Source organism: Odocoileus virginianus, chromosome 3, assembly GCF_023699985.2.
Source record: "Odocoileus virginianus isolate 20LAN1187 ecotype Illinois chromosome 3, Ovbor_1.2, whole genome shotgun sequence".
NCBI lineage: Eukaryota > Metazoa > Chordata > Mammalia > Artiodactyla > Cervidae > Odocoileus > Odocoileus virginianus.
This window is the reverse complement of record NC_069676.1, coordinates 20,497,535-20,515,925: the sequence shown is the minus strand read 5'-3', so window position 1 is coordinate 20,515,925 and position 18,391 is coordinate 20,497,535. Positions and strand designations below refer to the sequence as shown.

The window sequence follows — 18,391 nt, the reverse complement described above, 5'->3', positions numbered from 1 at the left end:
AATAAATGCTGGAGAGGGTGTGGAGAAAAGGGAACCCTCTTACACTGTTGGTGGGAATGCAAACTAGTACAGCCGCAATGGAGAACAGTGTGGAGATTCCTTAAAAAACTGGAAATAGAACTGCCATATGACCCAGCAATCCCACTTCTGAGCATACACACCAAGGAAACCAGATCTGAAAGAGACACGTGCACCCCAATGTTGATCGCAGCACTGTTTATAATAGCCAGGACATGGAAGCAACCTAGATGCCCATCAGCAGACGACTGGATAAGGAAGCTGTGGTACATATACACCATGGAATATTACTCAGCCATTAAAAAGAATTCATTTGAATCAGTTCTAATGAGATGGATGAAACTGGAGCCCATTATACAGAGTGAAGTAAGCCAGAAAGATAAGGACCAATACAGCATACTAACACACATATATATATATGGAATTTAGAAAGATGGTAATGATAACCCTATATACAAAACAGAAAAAGAGACTCAGATGTACAGAACAGACTTTTGGACTCTGTGGGAGAAGGCGAGGGTGCAATGTTTCGAGAGAACAGCATCGAAACATGTATATTATCAAGAGTGAAACAGAGCACCAGCTCAGGTTGGATGCATGAGACAAGTGCTCAGGCCTGGTGCACTGGGAAGACCCAGAGGGATGGGGTGGAGAGGGAGGTGGGAGGGGGGGATCGGGATGGGGAATACATGTAAATCCATGGCTGATTCATGTCAATGTATGATGAAACCCACTACAATATTGTAAAGTAATTGGCCTCCAACTAATAAAAATAAATGAAAAAAAATAAAAACAAACAAACAAAATTTCTATCTCTGGTAAGTTTAATGTATATTAAGGACAGTATTGTTTGGAATTCACATTTATCAATGTTCCATCTTCATGTTCAACTATAATATGGGTCATAATGATTTACTTCTTTCACTTAAATTCTATTCTGACATAAAAAAAAAAAAAAATGTCTACCCACCCTTTCATTTTATGTGTTTTTGAAGGATAAAAAATATCAGATGACTTGAGTCCATCATCAGTTTGAGCTCAATAAAATTACCAATGGAAACCCAGAATACTGTTAGATGTTAAGTTTATAATCTAATCATTTTGTCTCTCATATATTTTTAATTTACCATACCTATAACTTCAATAATTCCAATATGTAGACAATTCCAATTTTATATAAAAGAAACATTCCCTCTGAGCTGGAGAATTGTATATCTATCTGGCTATTGACAGGTCAACTTGCATATATGACACACAACTCAACGTCAACATATTCAAAATCTACCTATCATTTCCCTCAAGCTTGATTTTTTTCTAGGGTTCTCTGTTCTCAATGAATACTACCATCCATCGTTCAGAAATCTAAGTGTCCAAACCATTCCACACAACACCCAGGGTGAGCTTTCCAAATAAATCCTACTGCTTACCATGAGAAGGAAAAATTTTCATCAACTTTCCAGAAGATATTTTAAAGTTTTTAATATCCCTCCCCTCTGCCTTCACTGAGGGAAAATATAAAGGGCTGAAAATCTCCTACTTAAAGTTCTTTGTTTGGAAATTCCTTCTAGTTCTTTTGAAATATGACTTTCATACAATCAAAAAGGAATTAAAATCAATAAAAGAAAAACTTGCCCAAAATCAACACAGAAGAAAGTTACAATTAAATGCTACCACAAGTCTCCAATTGTTATCTCACTTTATTGAAACGGTCACAGAGTTGTCAGTAAATTCTACTATAAATACAAGAAAACTCCTGATGTTCACTCCTAACACCAAGAGGGCCATGCCAGCTCATGAATCAGAAAACATTCAGACCTTGCAGAGAACTCCACTCTCAAGAGGGGCTGCTGCTGCTGCTAAGTCGCTTCAGTTGTGTCCGACTCTGTGCGACCCCATGGACGGCAGCCCACCAGGTTCCCCCATCCCTGAGATTCTCCAGACAAGAACACTGGAGTGGGTTGCCATTTCCTTCTCCATTGCATGCATGCAGGCTAAGTCGCTTCAGTCGTGTCCGACTCTGTGCGACCCCATGGACAGCAGCCCACCAGGCGTCTCTGTCTACAAGATTCTCCAGGCAAGAGTACTGGAGTGGGTTGCCATTTCCGTATCCAACTCTTAGAGCACAGTTTGGCAATGTATCTGATGAGTAAACATAAGGAAAGTGGAAGTTTTTCTAACATGGGTCCGCCTATCTCCTTTCTTTTTGCAAGTGAATAAATCTAAGAATAACCTAGCCTAGCAAACAGTGCCATACATAATCTTGTCAGATATTACTCCTTCAAAGGCTTCACAATGATCCTAAAATAAAGAACAAAAACTACTAAGGTGGCCTTCACCTACCTCTCTCCAGACCTCTCTCTTCCCATTTCCTCCTCTCTGCTGGTGGCACTCAGCACAGGGGTTTATTTTCACTTTTTCTATCACGTTGCTTCCCAGTTAAGGTCAACTATATGCATTCTTTTCTCTGCTTCCAATAATCTCTGAATTTAAGCTCTTTAATTTACACATTCAGTTTTCTAAAAATTCTTTGGTTTATTATGTCAGATATAGATTTGGATAATTCTAAATATTAATTTTCAAACAGTTTAACTGAGGTATAATCTACAAACCATAAATTCATCCTTTTAAGTATACGATTCAACGATTTTTATGAAGTTGAAAAGGACTGTGCCAACATCACCACAAAGAGACCTTTCATGCCGTGTTTGCAGTCTATCCCTGCCCCAGGTAAACAATAATCTGCTCTGTCTCTACAGATTTGTTTTCCGACAGTTCATGTAAATAGAATCATGTAATATGTGATGCTTCTAACTTATACCTTCCACTTAGCATAATATGTCTGAGGTTTGTCCATGCTGTAGTAAGTAGCACCACTATATTCCCTTTTAATGACAAATAGTATTCCACTAACCAGATGCAGAGCATTTTATATACCCATTCATTGGACAATTTCCAGTTTTAGGCGACTATGGATAGTGCTACTAAGAAAGAACACCTGTGTACCGTCTCTGTATGCACGTTTTCATATTTCCTTGGTAAATATATAAAAGCAGAATTACTGGGTTACATCATAAAATTTTAAGAAACTGCCAAACCATTTCCTAAAGTGGCTCTATTTATATCCGTACCACAAATATTTGACAATCCCAGGTGTCAACAAATCCTAATCAACACTTGTTATTTTCTACCTTTTTTGACTATAGCTATTTTTCAAAATTTGTTTTTAATCAAAGTAACATTGGTTTATAGCACCATGTGTCATATGTGTTTCTACTTCTGTATATCCTATAGCATGCCCACCATCACAAGTTTACTTTCCACCATTACCACACAGGTGATCCCCCTTTACTCATTTTGAACCCCTGCAACTGTAGGTATTCTACTGGGTTTAAAGTGCTTTCTCAGATTAACTTTCTGTATGTAAATACTCTGCACCATTTATTGAAAAAACTATGTTTTCCCAACTGAAATGCTTTAGTACCTTCATCAAAAATAAACTATTCACTGGTGGTTCCTTTTTAATACTCAGTTGTGTTATACCCACATTGTGTGCATACAGCTTAGCTACGTAGCTAGAGGACCATTTTTAAAAAAGGCAGAGACTATTTATTTCTGGGCTCTCAATTCTGTTCCATTTATCTATAAATCTATACTTTTCCTTAATAGTTCTTATATATGTGTAGCTATTTTAATGAAACTTTTCTCCTCCATTACATGTTAAACTCATAAGGACAAATCTCGAGTCTTTCCACCATTCTATAACAGCCTAAGCATTAATACAAATGAGCATTTACTAATATGTTAATGAATCAACAACTGAACAAATAAAGCTATAAAAATCCATATGAATCCAGAAAATACTTAGAAATAATGATGAATGCAATGTGCAATGAAACACTGTAGTCAATACCAGAAAAGGCAGAGGAACCAGAAATGAAACTGTCAACATTTGCTAGACCACAGAGAAAGCAATGGAATTCCAGAAAAACATCTATTTCTACTTCACTGACTATGCTAAAGGCTTTGACTGTGTGGATCACAACAAATTGTGGAAAATTCTTAAAGAGATGGGAGTACCAGACCGTCTTGCCTGTCTCCTGAGAAACCTGTATGCAGGTCAAGAAGCAACAGTTAGAACTGGACATGGAACAAAGGACTGGTTCAAAACTGGGAAAGGAGTATGAGAAGGCCATATATTGTCACTCTGCTTATTTAACTCATATGCAGAGTACATCACGAGAAATGACAGGCTGGAGGAATCACAAACTAGAATCAAGACTGTCACAAGCTGGAATCAAGATAGCCAGGAGACATATCAACAACCTCAGATATGCAGATGATACCACTCTAATGTCAGAAAGTGAAGAGGAACTAAAGAGCCTATTGTTGAGGGTGAAAAGAGGGAGTGAAAAAGCTGCCTTAAAACTCAACATTCAAAAAACTAACATGATGGCATCCAGTCCCATCACTTTATGGCAAACAGAAGAGGAAAAGACAAAGCAGTGACAGACTTTATTTTCTTGGGCTCCAAGATCACTGTAGACCATGACTACAGCCATGAAATTAAAAGACCCTTGCTCCTTATCAGGAGAGCCATGACAAACCTAGACAGCATATTAAAAAGCAGAGACATCCCTTTGCTGACAAAGGTCCATATAGTCAAAGATGATTTTTCCAGTAGTCATATATGGACGTGAGAGCTGGACCATAAAGAAGACTGAGCGCTGAAGAATTGATGCTTTTGACTTGGTACTGCTGGAGAAGACTCCTGGGAGTCCCTTGGACTGCAAGGAGATCAAACCAGTCAATCCTAAAAGAGATCAACCCTCAATATTCACTGGATGGACTTGTGATAAAGTTCCAATACTTTGGCCACCTGATGCGAACAGCCAACTCATTGAGAAAGACCCAGATGCTGGGAAAGACCCAGATGCTAGGAAAGACCAAAGACAAAAGGAGAAGGGCGTGGCATTAGATGAGATGGTTAGATAGCATTAGATAGATCATGTCAATGGACATGAATTTGAACAAACTCCAGAAGATAGTGGGGGACAGAGGAGCCCAGCGTGCTGCAGTCCATGGGGATGCAAAGAGTCGGATACGACTTAGCGACTGAACAACAACATATCAGCTGCATACATAAAATAAAAAGAGGTCCCTGGTGCCAAAAACTATGGAAGAGAAACAGAGAAGAATTATCTTCATAATCTGAGGATGGTAAAGATTTTGTTTTTTTAAATAGGACATGAGATGCACTAATCACAAGGGAAAAAACAAAGTTAGAATCTCTTTTCTTCAGAAGATGCCATTAATAGAATATAAAGCAAGCCACACAGTGGGAGAAGATATTTACAACTTATGCATCCAACAAAGGACTTAGAGCATTCATAAAAATTTTATACAAATTAATAAAAATAAGATAGCCCAATTAAAAAATGGTCAAAAACATGAATCAAGATTTCAGAAAATAGCTATCCAAATAAGACTATAAAAACAGGAAAATCACTCATCATTAAGCAGGAAAACAAAAAATAAAATCACAATGAGATAACAAAATGAAATATATATTTTAGATTATATTCTAGAATCTCCTAAATTTGAGCACATGTATTTCCAATGCTTATTCCTAAGAATATTTCCCAAAGGAATGAGTAAATAAGGGTACAAAAAGACATGAATAAAATATTCATAGAAACTATTTATGATAGGAAAAATACTGTAAACAACCCGAATATTTATTAGTGGGAAAGATAAATTATTTTTTTCACATAATTGTATACTATAAAGCACTGGAAAAGAATGAATGCAAAAACATGGAAGAATCAACATCTGTGAAGCATATAAAGCCTGACCAAAAGGTTTTGTATCAAATTTTATATGAATTTTTATATGAAATTCAGAGACAAAACTAATATAGGGTGACAGCCATCAGAGCTAAAATATCTTTCCAAGACGGCTGACGGAACCCTCTTAAAAGCTTGTATGTTCTATATATTCACTGCATAGTCGTTACACAGATGTATCTTGTTTATTAAACTTTATTGCACTTACTTCTCCCCTGAATTCTATGTATGTTATATTTCACATTTCAGGAATGTATTTCAATCTCTTCCACAGAAACTTTCAGAATCAAATGAATTTCCCTGCTAATAGCCCAAACTTTAAACATTATTAACTTAATTCAGGAAATACTTACCAAAAAAGAACTTGATTGCCACTGTATCTCTCATAGCGTGCTCTTGCAGACATCAACCTAACATATTTTTTAAAAAGTAAAAAAATTTTAAATTATCTTAAATTGTTTTAATAATTGCTCTTGCAGACATCAACCTAACATATTTTTTAAAAAGTAAAAAAATTTTAAATTATCTTAAATTGTTTTAATAATTGCTCTTGCAGACATCAACCTAACATATTTTTTAAAAAGTAAAAAAATTTTAAATTATCTTAAATTGTTTTAATAATTGTTAACAGCTACCACAACAGAAAGTTATCAGATCTACCACAAAATTTTTCACCAGAGTTTAAAAATATAAACATCACACACATACAAATCTGTTTAATAAACACAAATTTGCTTACATTTAAAAATACTCTATTACTAACACTCTAGTTTTCAGTTTTCTTCTTTCTTCTTGATACACTTGTTTGACATATACTAACATCTGAATACTGTTACACAGAAAACAGAAAATAATAAATCCCAAACAATCATATTTTAGCAATTTGGTCCATAGCCAGAAACTTAAAGAACAGCCAGAAAAGTGATGGTTAAGCTGGCCACAGGAAAGAAAACAGGTTTAATCAAAATTTATACAAAGTTACAACAGCTAGTACTTAGAGCACTCAAAAGTGCTTTTACAAACATAATCACAATGATACAAGGTGGCAGGAGAGAGAACTCATTTTATAGAACAGAAAAATGAGGTTCACAAAGTTCATGGGTACTGTTCATAACCAATCGAGTCTTGCTCCTTCCACTTTAATATAATACCACATCATACCAAGTCCATCTTAAGCATTTTATATAATAAATATCAATACAAAGTACAAAAAGAAAACAGTTGTTTTCTCTAGATAGCACAGACTGAGCACTGTACTTTGCTTTAAATATTCTCACTTAATCCTCAAAATGTTGTAACAAAGTTAATCTTTTTATCCCTATTTTAAGGAAGACTAAACTATAGCTTAGATGTTATGACTTGCTCAAAGTCCCATGGCTAAGAAAAACTGGAATGAGAAGGGCGAGTTGCTATGCATAGCCTATAAACAGCACCTAAATGATTTGGCCCCTGCAACTATCTATCCGAACTGATGTGAATAAACCTCTTAGCATATGCTCTTAAACACAGCATCACACTTACCGAAGCTGATGTTCCCTGAGATTTGATAATATTTCCATTCCATGAAGATAAGAATAAATAGTATTTAAGTCCTGTAAAACAGAGAAGATTTTAGATTAGGAACTTATACTTCTAAAAATATTTTCCCTGGTGTGATTCTGGCCTGTGAGGCTGTTTTCCTCAACAGTAGCTGTTTACTTCCATCCGGCTTCTCTCCCATCTAAGTGCATGCCTCCAAACCACAGACACCAGCCCCTTGAGGCCCAGAACTATCTTTTTGGTTGTGAACTAAAGGCTGACAAAGATTATCACTTTAAGGTGGAAAATGATGAAAATGAGCATCAGTTATCTTTAAGAATGATCAGTTTAGGGGCTGGTGCAAAGGATGATTGCACATTGCTGAAGAAGAGGCAATGAATCATGAAGGCAGTCCAATTAAAGTAACACTGGCAACTTTGAAAATGTCTGTACAGTCAAATGTTTCCCTTGGGGGCTTTGAAGTAACACCACCTGTGGTCTTACAGTTGAAGTGTGGTTCAGGGCCTGTGCCTATTAGTGGACAGCACTTAGTAGCTGTGGAGGAAGATGCAGAGTCAGAAGATGAAGAAGAGGAGGATGTGAAACTCTAAGTATATCTGGAAGGCGCTCTGCCCCTGGAAGTGGTAGTAAGGTTCCCCACAAAAAAGTAAAGTTTGCTACTAATGAAGATGATGATGAAGATGGTGATGGTGACCACTTTGATGAGGAAGCTGAAGAAAAAGCTCCAATAAAGAAATCTGTATGAGATATTCCATCCAAAAATGCACAAAAATTAAACCAGAATGGAAAAGACTCAAAACCGTCAACACCAAAATTAAAAGGTCAAGAATCCTCCAAAAAAAGAGAGAAAAAACCTCCCAAGACATTGAAAGGACCTGGCTCTGTAGAAGACATTAAAGCAAAAATGCAAGCAAGTACAGAAAACACACACTGAACAACCCTGGGCAGTACTGGTAAATTAAACCCAAAGATGGGGATAGAGGAAAAAGAAAGACAAATATAGCCTAAACTGAGTATCAACAATAATCCAGACTGAAGTCTTCTATTTTAATCTCAATCCTGTTTCCTGATTGGCCACCCAACCACACCCCCTTCCAAGCTGGAGCAATTTCTTGATCTGCTAAACCTCTTCTGATGGCTGTGATTCGGTGAACCTTATATTTTGCTTTCCATTATTTGTGCAACTGCCTCACTTCTGACCATGTTTTAATCACCTTTGCATTTCCCTAGCTGCTCAACAGATATTTAATCAAAAAAAATAACAGAAAGAAAAGTGAAGTTGCTCAGTCGTGTCTGACTCTTTGCAACCCCATGGACTGTAGCCTACCAGGCTCCTCCATCCATGGAATTTTCCAGGCAAGAGTACTGAAGTGGGTTGCCATTTCCTTCCATTTCCTTCCCCAGGGGATCTTCCCAACCCAGGGATCAAACCCAGGTCTGCCACATTACAGGTAGACACTTTAACGTCTGAGCCACCAGGGAAGTCCCATATACATATGTAGTGATATTCCACAATTCTCTAAGAACCACCACTTACGACACAGTTGTTACCATGGAAGAGTCACAAAAATCTCTGAACAACAACAGATCTGAAAAGGTTGAGAAGAATTCCCTCAACTCATACAGGAACCCCTCCTCAGCATGGCTGACAAACAATGCCAGAAATAAAAAATTCATTATTTCATACCAAGGTCTACTTCACTTCTAAACATATGTAATCTTTCTTCTTTAGTGACCCTCAAACATTTGAAAAGTTATCCCATCATCTTAAATCTTTTTTTTTTTTTTACCTCCAGATAACAGTCTGAGTATTTGCAGGTTCCAGATCTTTAAGCATCCTAATTGATCTCCTCTGTGAAGATGACTCTGCTTGTCCTTACTCCTCTTAAAATATGACTTTCTTTAAAAAAAAAAAAAAAAAATCTCTTTCAAATAGACTGAAGGGGTTCACCAGGTGCAGCAATGGTCAAGAACCTGCCTGCCAATGCAGGAAATGCAGCAAAAGGAAGAGATGTGCGTCCAATCCCAGGTGAGGAGGATCCCCTAGAATAGGAAATGGCAACCCACTCCAATATTCTTGCCTGGAAAATCCCATGGACAGAGGAGCCTGGTGGGCTACAGTCCATGGGGGTCACAAAGAGTTGGACACAACTATGCATGCATGCACACACGATAAAGTGTTATTACTGAAGTGTTAGTCACTCAGTCATGTTCTTTCCCTCTCTAAGAGAACTGGGGAATGTGTCTCTAGCCCTCATTCAGATAATTAGATATTAATAAATCCAGGTTAATACAGAGGTATAGTATAACCTCTGCTAAAAGCAATGGCATAGCAAGAGAAAAGTATGGAAGCAGGGAATATTCCTGTCAGAACACAGTATTTTACCACAGAATGCTAGTGCACAGTGATTACAAAGAAGCTTAAATTCCTTACAAAAAATGTACCTCCTTATTTTCTTACAAGGAGTAATGTCTTTATACCACGGCAGACTGCTCCCAAACACCACCTTCCCTCTTACTGATATGTAACTATCCAAGAATTATCAGATGACGAAGAAAAAGACATGACAGCTTTTTTCCCAACTAAGACAACAAGAAGTCCTAAGGAAAAAAGCAATAACCTCTGATTCCGAAGATTACAACTGCCAATTAACCATGATGGATTCAATGACCACACATATCTCTGCTAAATCCTTACCAATATAAGAGTGAAAAAGATTTTTAAGTATATTTTTTTTAAAAAAGAGAGATGAACAGATTAAAAGAGGAAACTAACAAATTAGTCTGCAGACCTAAATAAGGTCTATAAAATTCTATAAGACAGCAGATGGAGCAGTGATATGATAAACTGTATTTTCAAAGAGGGCTACAATGACAAATCTTATCCCATATGCTATTTTGCAATGAGACTTTGTCACTCCCTCATCAAAACTGACAACTAGGCACCCTCCCTATGAATCTGGGTTTGGTCCTGTAATTTGTTCTGATCCAAAGAATGTGGCAGAAATGAAGTTGTGTAACTTCTAAGATTCAAATACCCTGAGACCACCAACGTTGTGAGTAAGCCCAAAATAGCCTCACTGAGAGAAAAAGGCCAATGGAACAGCACCAAAGTACCAAATATGTGATTCTTTCTGAGACCAGACCAGCTGAATGGAACTAAGAGAATGATTAAAGTCAAGGTTCTGTGGGGCAAAAGAAATAACCTCCCAGCCAAAACTTTCTGAGTTGGGATAATAAGCAGAGTACTGGCAAAAGTCTGGTTCACAGTGAGCTCTGAGCCTGCAGACCCACCCTAATAGTCTCTCTCCATTCCCAAAGTTTATAACTAAATTTATATAACTGGCAGTCAGAATAACCCTCACAAAGGATCCTATGTGGTAAAAGCTGTCATGGTGGAAAAGGTCAAGTAGAAACGTCTGAGTGCATGCATGCTAAGAAGTCGCTTCCGTCGTTTACAACTCTGTGCGAGACCCTATGGACTGTAGCCCACTGGATTCCTCTGGCTGTGGGATTCTCCAGGCAAGAACACTGGAGTGCACTGCTGTGCCCTCTTCCAGGGGATCGTCCCTACCAGGGATCAAAGCTATGTCTCTTAGGTCTACCTGCACTGGCAGGTGAGTTCTTTACCACTAGCACCACCTGGGAAGCCCTCTGAAATTGCCCCATTCCCCAGAACAAGACAGTAAGTAAAAGACAATATTGCTTTTCCAAAGGGGCAAAGAAGCAAAGACTAACGCTGCCAAGTAAAGACTTTTAAGTATGCAGGGTGATGGTACTTCCCATGCATAATCTGAAAAAAGCAGACTGCCAGAAAAATGACTACAGACTGCCAGACACTTAACCAAATTTTAGCTCTGTGCACAGCTGCAAGTCCCAAACATAATACTGTTGAAGGAACTGTTTAATTAAGCTTCGGGTGTTGATTTGGTCAATGTATTCTTTTCCATTCCAGTTACTAAAGTAAAAAGTACAAAAAACAGCAACTGTGTAGGACCACATTAATTTACAGTTTTGCCTAAGGGCTGTTTTAACTTTCTCAAGTTTCTGTCATAATATACCTGAAAACATCGAGACCACCTGACACATTACATACATATTTTGCTGACTGGACAGAACTAACAAGAAAATAAGCAAGAGGTACCTGGTATTGTGGAGTCTTGGAGAACACACTCAACTCCAGAAAGCGAGATATTAATTCTATGAGGGCTCAAAGACCTGCAACTTAAATGTTTTTAGAGGTGCAGTGGTCAAGAGCATTACAAGACATCCCCTCCAAAGTGAAATACAAACTGTTGAGACTTAAGCTTACATTCAAGGTGGAAAAAGAGGGGTTGGACTTACCTTCCACCTAAAACAACAAAAAGTCATAATAAATAAAACAACATTTTTCAAGAGATAAAGACATCAGTTTAAAAAAAAAAAGAAAAAAAGACAGTGACACTTGAGAAAGGGGAAACAAATGCCTGGTGGTGTCTTGAGAAGAGGGCTCCCAGTGGCTGAGCGTTAAAGAATCTGCCCGCAATGTGGGAGACCTGGGTTTGATCCCTGGGTTGGGAAGATGCCTTGGAGGAAGGCAGGGCAACCCACTCCAGTGTTCCTGCCTGTAGAAACCCATGGAGAGAGGGGCCTGGCAGGCTATAATCCATAGGGTCACAAAGAGTCAGACATGACTGAAGCGACTGAGCACGTCTTGAGAATCACCTGGCCACCAGGGAGGAGAACGGAGCTGAAGTCTGCAGAGCAGGATGGAGGAAGCGCACACTACACCCAAGAGAAGAATGCGCTGCAAACTTAAGAGGGTTTCACTTGAGTCTGAGGTTGAGTACCAACCATTTCAAGTACAGGAAGAAAATTCTGAATTCAGAGAAAGAATCACCTTAAGGAATTAAGAGTAGTGGTCCTCAATCAAGGCTGATTTTGCTCCTTGGGTGACAGAGTTATGTCTGGAGACATTTGGGACTGTCATCATTTTTGAAGGGGTATGGGGAAGTCCTCCTAGCATCCACTGACTATAAGCCACAGATGCTGCTAAATATCCTGTGATGCCCAAGACAAAGCCTTAAAATAAAGAATTCTCTGGGCCAAAACAATAATTCTGAGGTTGAAATTTCCTGGATTAGAGGGAACAATACCCAAAACTCACACTGAGACCAGAAAAGTTGCTACTCCCACCAGAGAGACTGAAAAAAATCTCATAATTCAGAAAACATTTAGCAGAATACTCAGGAGCCTTTGGATTCAGTATTAGGGCAAAATTAAAGCCTCACTAAATGCTACTCTGGTGCTACTCAGCATAGTTCAAAAAACGGCCCCAAAAGGATCAAAAGAATTTCCAAATTACTTAACTCTGCCCCAGAAAAATATTTATAAGAAATAAAAAATACCTAGCACAGAAGAAAGTAAACTTCACAATCTCTGGTAGTCCATCAAAGATCATCAGGCATGCAAAGAAACAGGGAAAACGATCCATAGTGAGAAAAAAAAAAAAACAACCAAAATCAACTCAGTAATTATTAGATAATAGAATTCATAATTTAAAAGACATTTAAAAACTTATTAAAACTATACTCATGTTCAGGAAAATATAGAAAAGATTAACCATATAAGAAGGGGTATTAAAAAAATTCCAGGACTTCCCTGGTGGTGTAGTGATTAAGAATCTGCCTGCCAAAACAAGGCAGAAGGGTTCAATCCCTGGCCCTGGAAGATTTCACATGCCATGGAGCAACTACTGAGCCACAATTACTGAGCTCACGCTTTAAAGCCTGTGAGCTGCAACTGCTGAAGCCTGTGCACCCTAGAGCTAGTGCTCTGCAACAAGAGAAGCTACCAAAATGAGAAGCCCATGCACCACAACTAGAGAGCAGGCCCCACACGCTGCAACTAGACAAAGCCCAAGTGCAGCAACAAAGACCCAGTACAGGCAAAATAAATAAATTAATTATTTAAAAAACCATGGGGAAAGGAGATCAAAATGGCAGATTAGGAGGAGTCTGAACTCACCTCCCCCAACGAACACATCAAAAATACATCTACATGGGGAACAATCTCACTGAAAACAAACTGGAGACTGGCAGAAAGGCTCATACAACCAAGGCTGTAAAGAAATATCCACATGAAGTCAGGTAAGAAGGGAAGAGAAGCAATCAGGTCAAGACCTGAACCACAAATTGAGAAACCTAGCCCTGGAGTACAACACCAGAAAGATAAGTCCACATGGCTGGCTAGAAGACCAGTGGGACGAGCAGGGGGTGCTGTGAGAAATCTAGACTCCGCTAGTGAGGAGCACGTACATGCTTGCTTGCTTGCTCTCAAGACAAGATGGAGAAAGCAACTGAAAATGTCAGGGACTCCAGCTGGCTTCCTACATCGGTCCCAGAGTGTACCCTGGTCCATGCTGGGGGCAATTTCAGCCCCTCTTGCTCCACAGCACAGCTTCCCACTAGGGCAAAGGCTGACACTTCCAAGTAGATTAAGTCATTGTGACACACAGAGTCAGTTCAGACCCAGCATGCATCTGAATGGGGTGAAGGCAACCATTACTGGTGTTTGTGGGGACAGAAGGTCTGAAGCCGCCTGGAACTCCAGTGTGCTGGGACTGTCCCAGCATGCACCTGGACCCACACTGACTGCCCACTCTGGCCCCTTGTGCCTCAGCACTGCTACGCTCCGGGGTGAAAATGCCAAAGTTGGGAGGGATGAGGACACATGCTTAGAGAAAATGGAACCAGCGCAGACCTAACCTTCAGCACTTCTACTTCAGTACCTTGGAAACTTGGGGAAAAAGATGCCTACCCTTGGCCCTTCTATTTAACATAGTATTGGAAGTCCTAGGCATAGCAACCAGACAAGAAAAAAATATATGACTAAATTGGAAGAGAAGAAAAACTGTCACTATCTGCAGATGGCATCATACTTTATATAGAAAACTTCAGATTCCACCAAAAAACTATTAGAATAAATGAATTCAGTAAAGTTGCAAGATACAAGATTAACATATAGAAACCTGTTGCTTTTCTATACACTAATAATGAACTACTACAAAGAGAAAACGGGATAAACAATCACATTTGAAACTGCATGAAAAGAATAAAATACCTAGGAATAAACTTAACCAAGGAGGTGAAAGGCCCATACATTCAAAACCATAACACACTGATAAAGGAAACTGAAGACAATAAAAAAAATGGAAAGATGTTTTGTGCTCATGGACTGAAGAACTAATATTGTTAAAATGTCCATACTACCCAAAATAATCTAAAGATTTAATGCAGTCCCCAACTAAAATAACCACAACATTCTTCACAGAACTAGAACAAATAATCCTAAAGTTTATATGAACTGCAAAAGAACCTAAACAGCCAAAGCAATCTTGAGAAAGAAGACAAAGCTTGAGGTATCATGCTCCCTGACTTAAAACTATACTACAAAGTAACAATAATCAAAACAGTATGGTGAAAGCAAAGTGAAAGTGAAGTTGCTCAGTCCTGTCTGACTCTTTGCGACCCTGTGTACTGTAGTCCGCCAGGCTCTTCCGTCCATGGGATTCTCCAGGCCAAAATACTGGAGTGTGTTGCCATTTCCTTCTCTAGGGGATCTTCCCGATCCAGGGACTGAATCCAGGTCTTCCACACTGCAGGCAGATGCTTTAACCTCTGAGCCACCAGGGAAGCCCAACAGTATGGTACTGGCTCCAAAAAAAGACACAATAGATCAAGGAAATAGAATTTTTGGGTTAAAGAACCCAAAAATAAACCCACACACCTATAGTCAATTAATCTAAGTCAAAGGGAGCAAGAACATACAATTGGGAAAAAGACACTCTCTGCAATAAGCTGTGCTGGGAAAACTGGACAGCTATATGTGAAAGAATGAAATTAAAACATTTCCTCAAACTGTATACAAAGAAAAGTCAAAATGGAAAAGACCTAAATGTAAAACCTGAAACCATAAACTCCTAGAAGAGAATATAGGCAGAACACTCTGTAAATCAAAGCAATAATTCTTTTGTACCTGTCTCCTAAGGCAACAAAAACCAAAGCAAAAACAAATGAGACCTAATTAAACATTAAGAGTTGAAAAAAAACTTTCTATTTTGTATTGCAGTATAGCTGATTAACAATGTTGTGATAGTTTCTGGTGAACAGGGAAGGGACTCAGCCATACATATACATGTATCCATTCTCTCCCAAACTCCCCTCCCATCCAGGCTGCCACATAACACTGAGCAGAGTTTATGTGCTACACAGAGGCCCCTGCTGGTTATTCATTGCAAACACAGTGTACATGTGCATCCCAAACTCCGAAAACTATCCCTTCCCTCATCCTTCCCCCACCCAAACCATAAATTCATTCTCTAAATCTGTGAGGCTCTTCCTGTTTTGTAAATTCATTTGTATCATTTCTTTTGAGATTTCACCTATAGGGGTTGTGCTACAATGCTTCTTCTCGGTCTGACTGACTTCACTCTGTATGACCACCTAAAGGCTAACAGCTTTTGCACAACAAAGGAAACCATCCACGAAACAAAAGGACAAATCAACTGCTCAGTGAGAGAAAATATTTACAAATGATATGACTGACAAGGACTTAATATCCTAAATACATAAATAGCTTGTAAAATTATCAAAGAATTAAAACTCAGAAAATGGACAGAAGACATGTAAGACACTTTTCCAAAGAAGATATACAGGCAGCCAATAGACATATGACAAGATGCATAACATCACTAATTCAGCAGAGAAATGCACATCAAACCACAATTAAACATTACTTCAGTTCTGTCAGAATGCCTACCACCAGAAAGATCACAAATAACAAATGCTGGCAAGGATGTGGGGATAAGAGAGTCCTAGAAGGAAAGGGAATATAAAGTAGTGCAGCCACTATGGAAAACTACCATAGGGCTTCCCAGATAGCTCAGCTGGTAAAGAATCCATCTGCAATGCAAGAGAACCTGGTTCAATTCCTGGGTCAGGAAGATTCGCTGGAGAAGGGATAGGCGACCCACTCCAGTATTCCTGGGCTTCCCTTGTGGCTCAGCTGGTAAAGAATCCACCTGCAATACAAGAGACCTGGGTTGGATCCCTGGCTTGGGAAGATTCCCTGGAGAAGGGAAAGGCTATCCACTCCAGTATTCTGGCCTGGAGAATTCCATGGACTCTATATATAGCCCATGGGGTCGCAAACAGTCCGACACAAATGAGTGACTTTCACTTTCACTATGAAAAACAATATGGAGGTTCCTCAAAAAAAGAAAAATAGAGCTACCATATGATCCAGCAATTCCACTCCCAGGTATACATCTGAAGAAAATGAAAACACTAATTCAAAGAGACATGCACCCAATGTTTATAGCACTATTATTTACATAAAATAGCCAAAATACTGAAGCAACTAAGTGTCAACCAATAGAAGAATAAAGAAGATGTGGTATGTGAACGTGTGTGCACACACATATAACACACAATGGAATACTGCTCAACCATGAAAAGGAGTGAAATTTTGCCATTTTAAAGAACATAGATGGACCTGGAAGGTACTATGCCTAGTGAAATAAGTCATACAGAAAAAGACAAATATTATATATTATCATTTACATGTGGAATCTAAAAAATAAAACCAATGAATACATATAACAAAACAGAAACAGACTCATGGATATAGAGAACAAACTAGTTGTTACTGTTGGGGAGAGAGGCCAAGATAGGGCTAGTAGAAGACTAAGAAGTACAAACTACTAAGTATAAAATAAAGAAGATACAAGGATGTAATGTACAGCATAGGAATAGAGCCAATATTAACTGTAAATGGAGGATAACCTGCAAAAATACTGAATGGCTATGTTGTATGTATAAACTAATACTGTACAATACTGTAAATCAAATTATACTTAAATTTAAAAGAATAAATATAAATAAATAAAACACAGGGAGAAAAGATGAAAAAAATCTGAACAGAGCACCAGTGAGACAGAGAACAACTTCAAACAGCCCAACAAAAGTGTATAATTGGAGCCACTGTGAAGAAAACAAAGAAAAAAAAAATAACTTGAAAAATGGTGGAAAGTTTTCCTTATTTGATTAAAAACTATAAGCTTGCACATCCATAAGGCTCAACAAAACTCAAGCACAAGAAATATGAAATAAACAATAGCAAAGCACATAAACTGCTTAAGAAATGATAAAGAGAAAGTTGTAAACGGAGGCAGAGGACATCCCTGGTGGTACAGTGGATAAGAATCCGCCTGCCAATGCAGGGACACAGGTTCGATCTCTGGTCTGGGAAGATCCCACATGTCACAGAGCAACTAAGCCTTTGTGCCACAACTACCGAGGCTGAACTCTAGGGTTCGTGAGCCACAACTACCAAAGTCCACGTGCTTAGAGCCTGTACTCTGCAACAAGAGAAGCCACCACGATAAGTCCATGCACCACAATCAAGAGTAGTTCTCACTCACAACTAGAGAGAGCCTGCATGTGGCAACAAAGACTCAGGACAAAAAAAAAAAAGTAGTAGTTAGAGAAAGAAGGTGAATTACAGTGAGAATAATAATTAGAATTACAGAACACTTCTAGTCAGAAACAATGCAATCCAGACAACACTGTAGTTAACACCTTTAAAGTCATAAGAGAAAAAAAATTATCTAGAATACTCTTCCAGTCGAAATACCTTTCAAATAGGAAAGCAAATATTTTCCATATATACAAAGATTGAATCAATCAATTACCAGCAGACCTGCTCTACAAAAATAAAAGTCATTTCCATAAAAGAGGAAAACAATACCAGATGGAAATCTGGAGTTATACAAAGGAATGAAGAAAACTGGAAACGGTAACTACATGGGTAAATAAAAATCTTTTTCCTATTTAAAAAAACATGACTATTTAAAGAAACAGCAACAACAATGATAACAACATATTATGAGGTTCATAAGATGTGTACAAGTAAAATGCATCACAACAGCAAAGGCCAGGAGGTAAAAATGT

General features: G+C 38.4%; 1 protein-coding gene and 1 pseudogene across 7 annotated transcripts in view; one reads left to right on the top strand and one right to left on the bottom strand.

The window, feature by feature from the left end:
- The window catches only part of RAPGEF6 (Rap guanine nucleotide exchange factor 6), a 226,566-nt gene that overhangs the window by 188,654 nt on the left and 19,521 nt on the right, over positions 1-18,391 (bottom strand). For 6 of the 7 annotated variants that reach the window (XM_020900686.2, XM_020900691.2, XM_020900664.2 and 3 more), the window contains exons 2-3: positions 7,383-7,453; positions 6,215-6,271 (exon numbers count right to left, since the gene is read on the bottom strand). In XM_020900686.2, coding sequence (XP_020756345.1) covers positions 6,215-6,271; positions 7,383-7,453 — 128 coding nt within the window. Of the gene's footprint in view, positions 1-6,214; positions 6,272-7,382; positions 7,454-18,391 lie in introns of those variants that run through there. The other variant, XM_070465065.1, reaches the window with a different exon arrangement.
- Positions 7,590-8,402, top strand: LOC110141739 (nucleophosmin pseudogene; annotated as a pseudogene).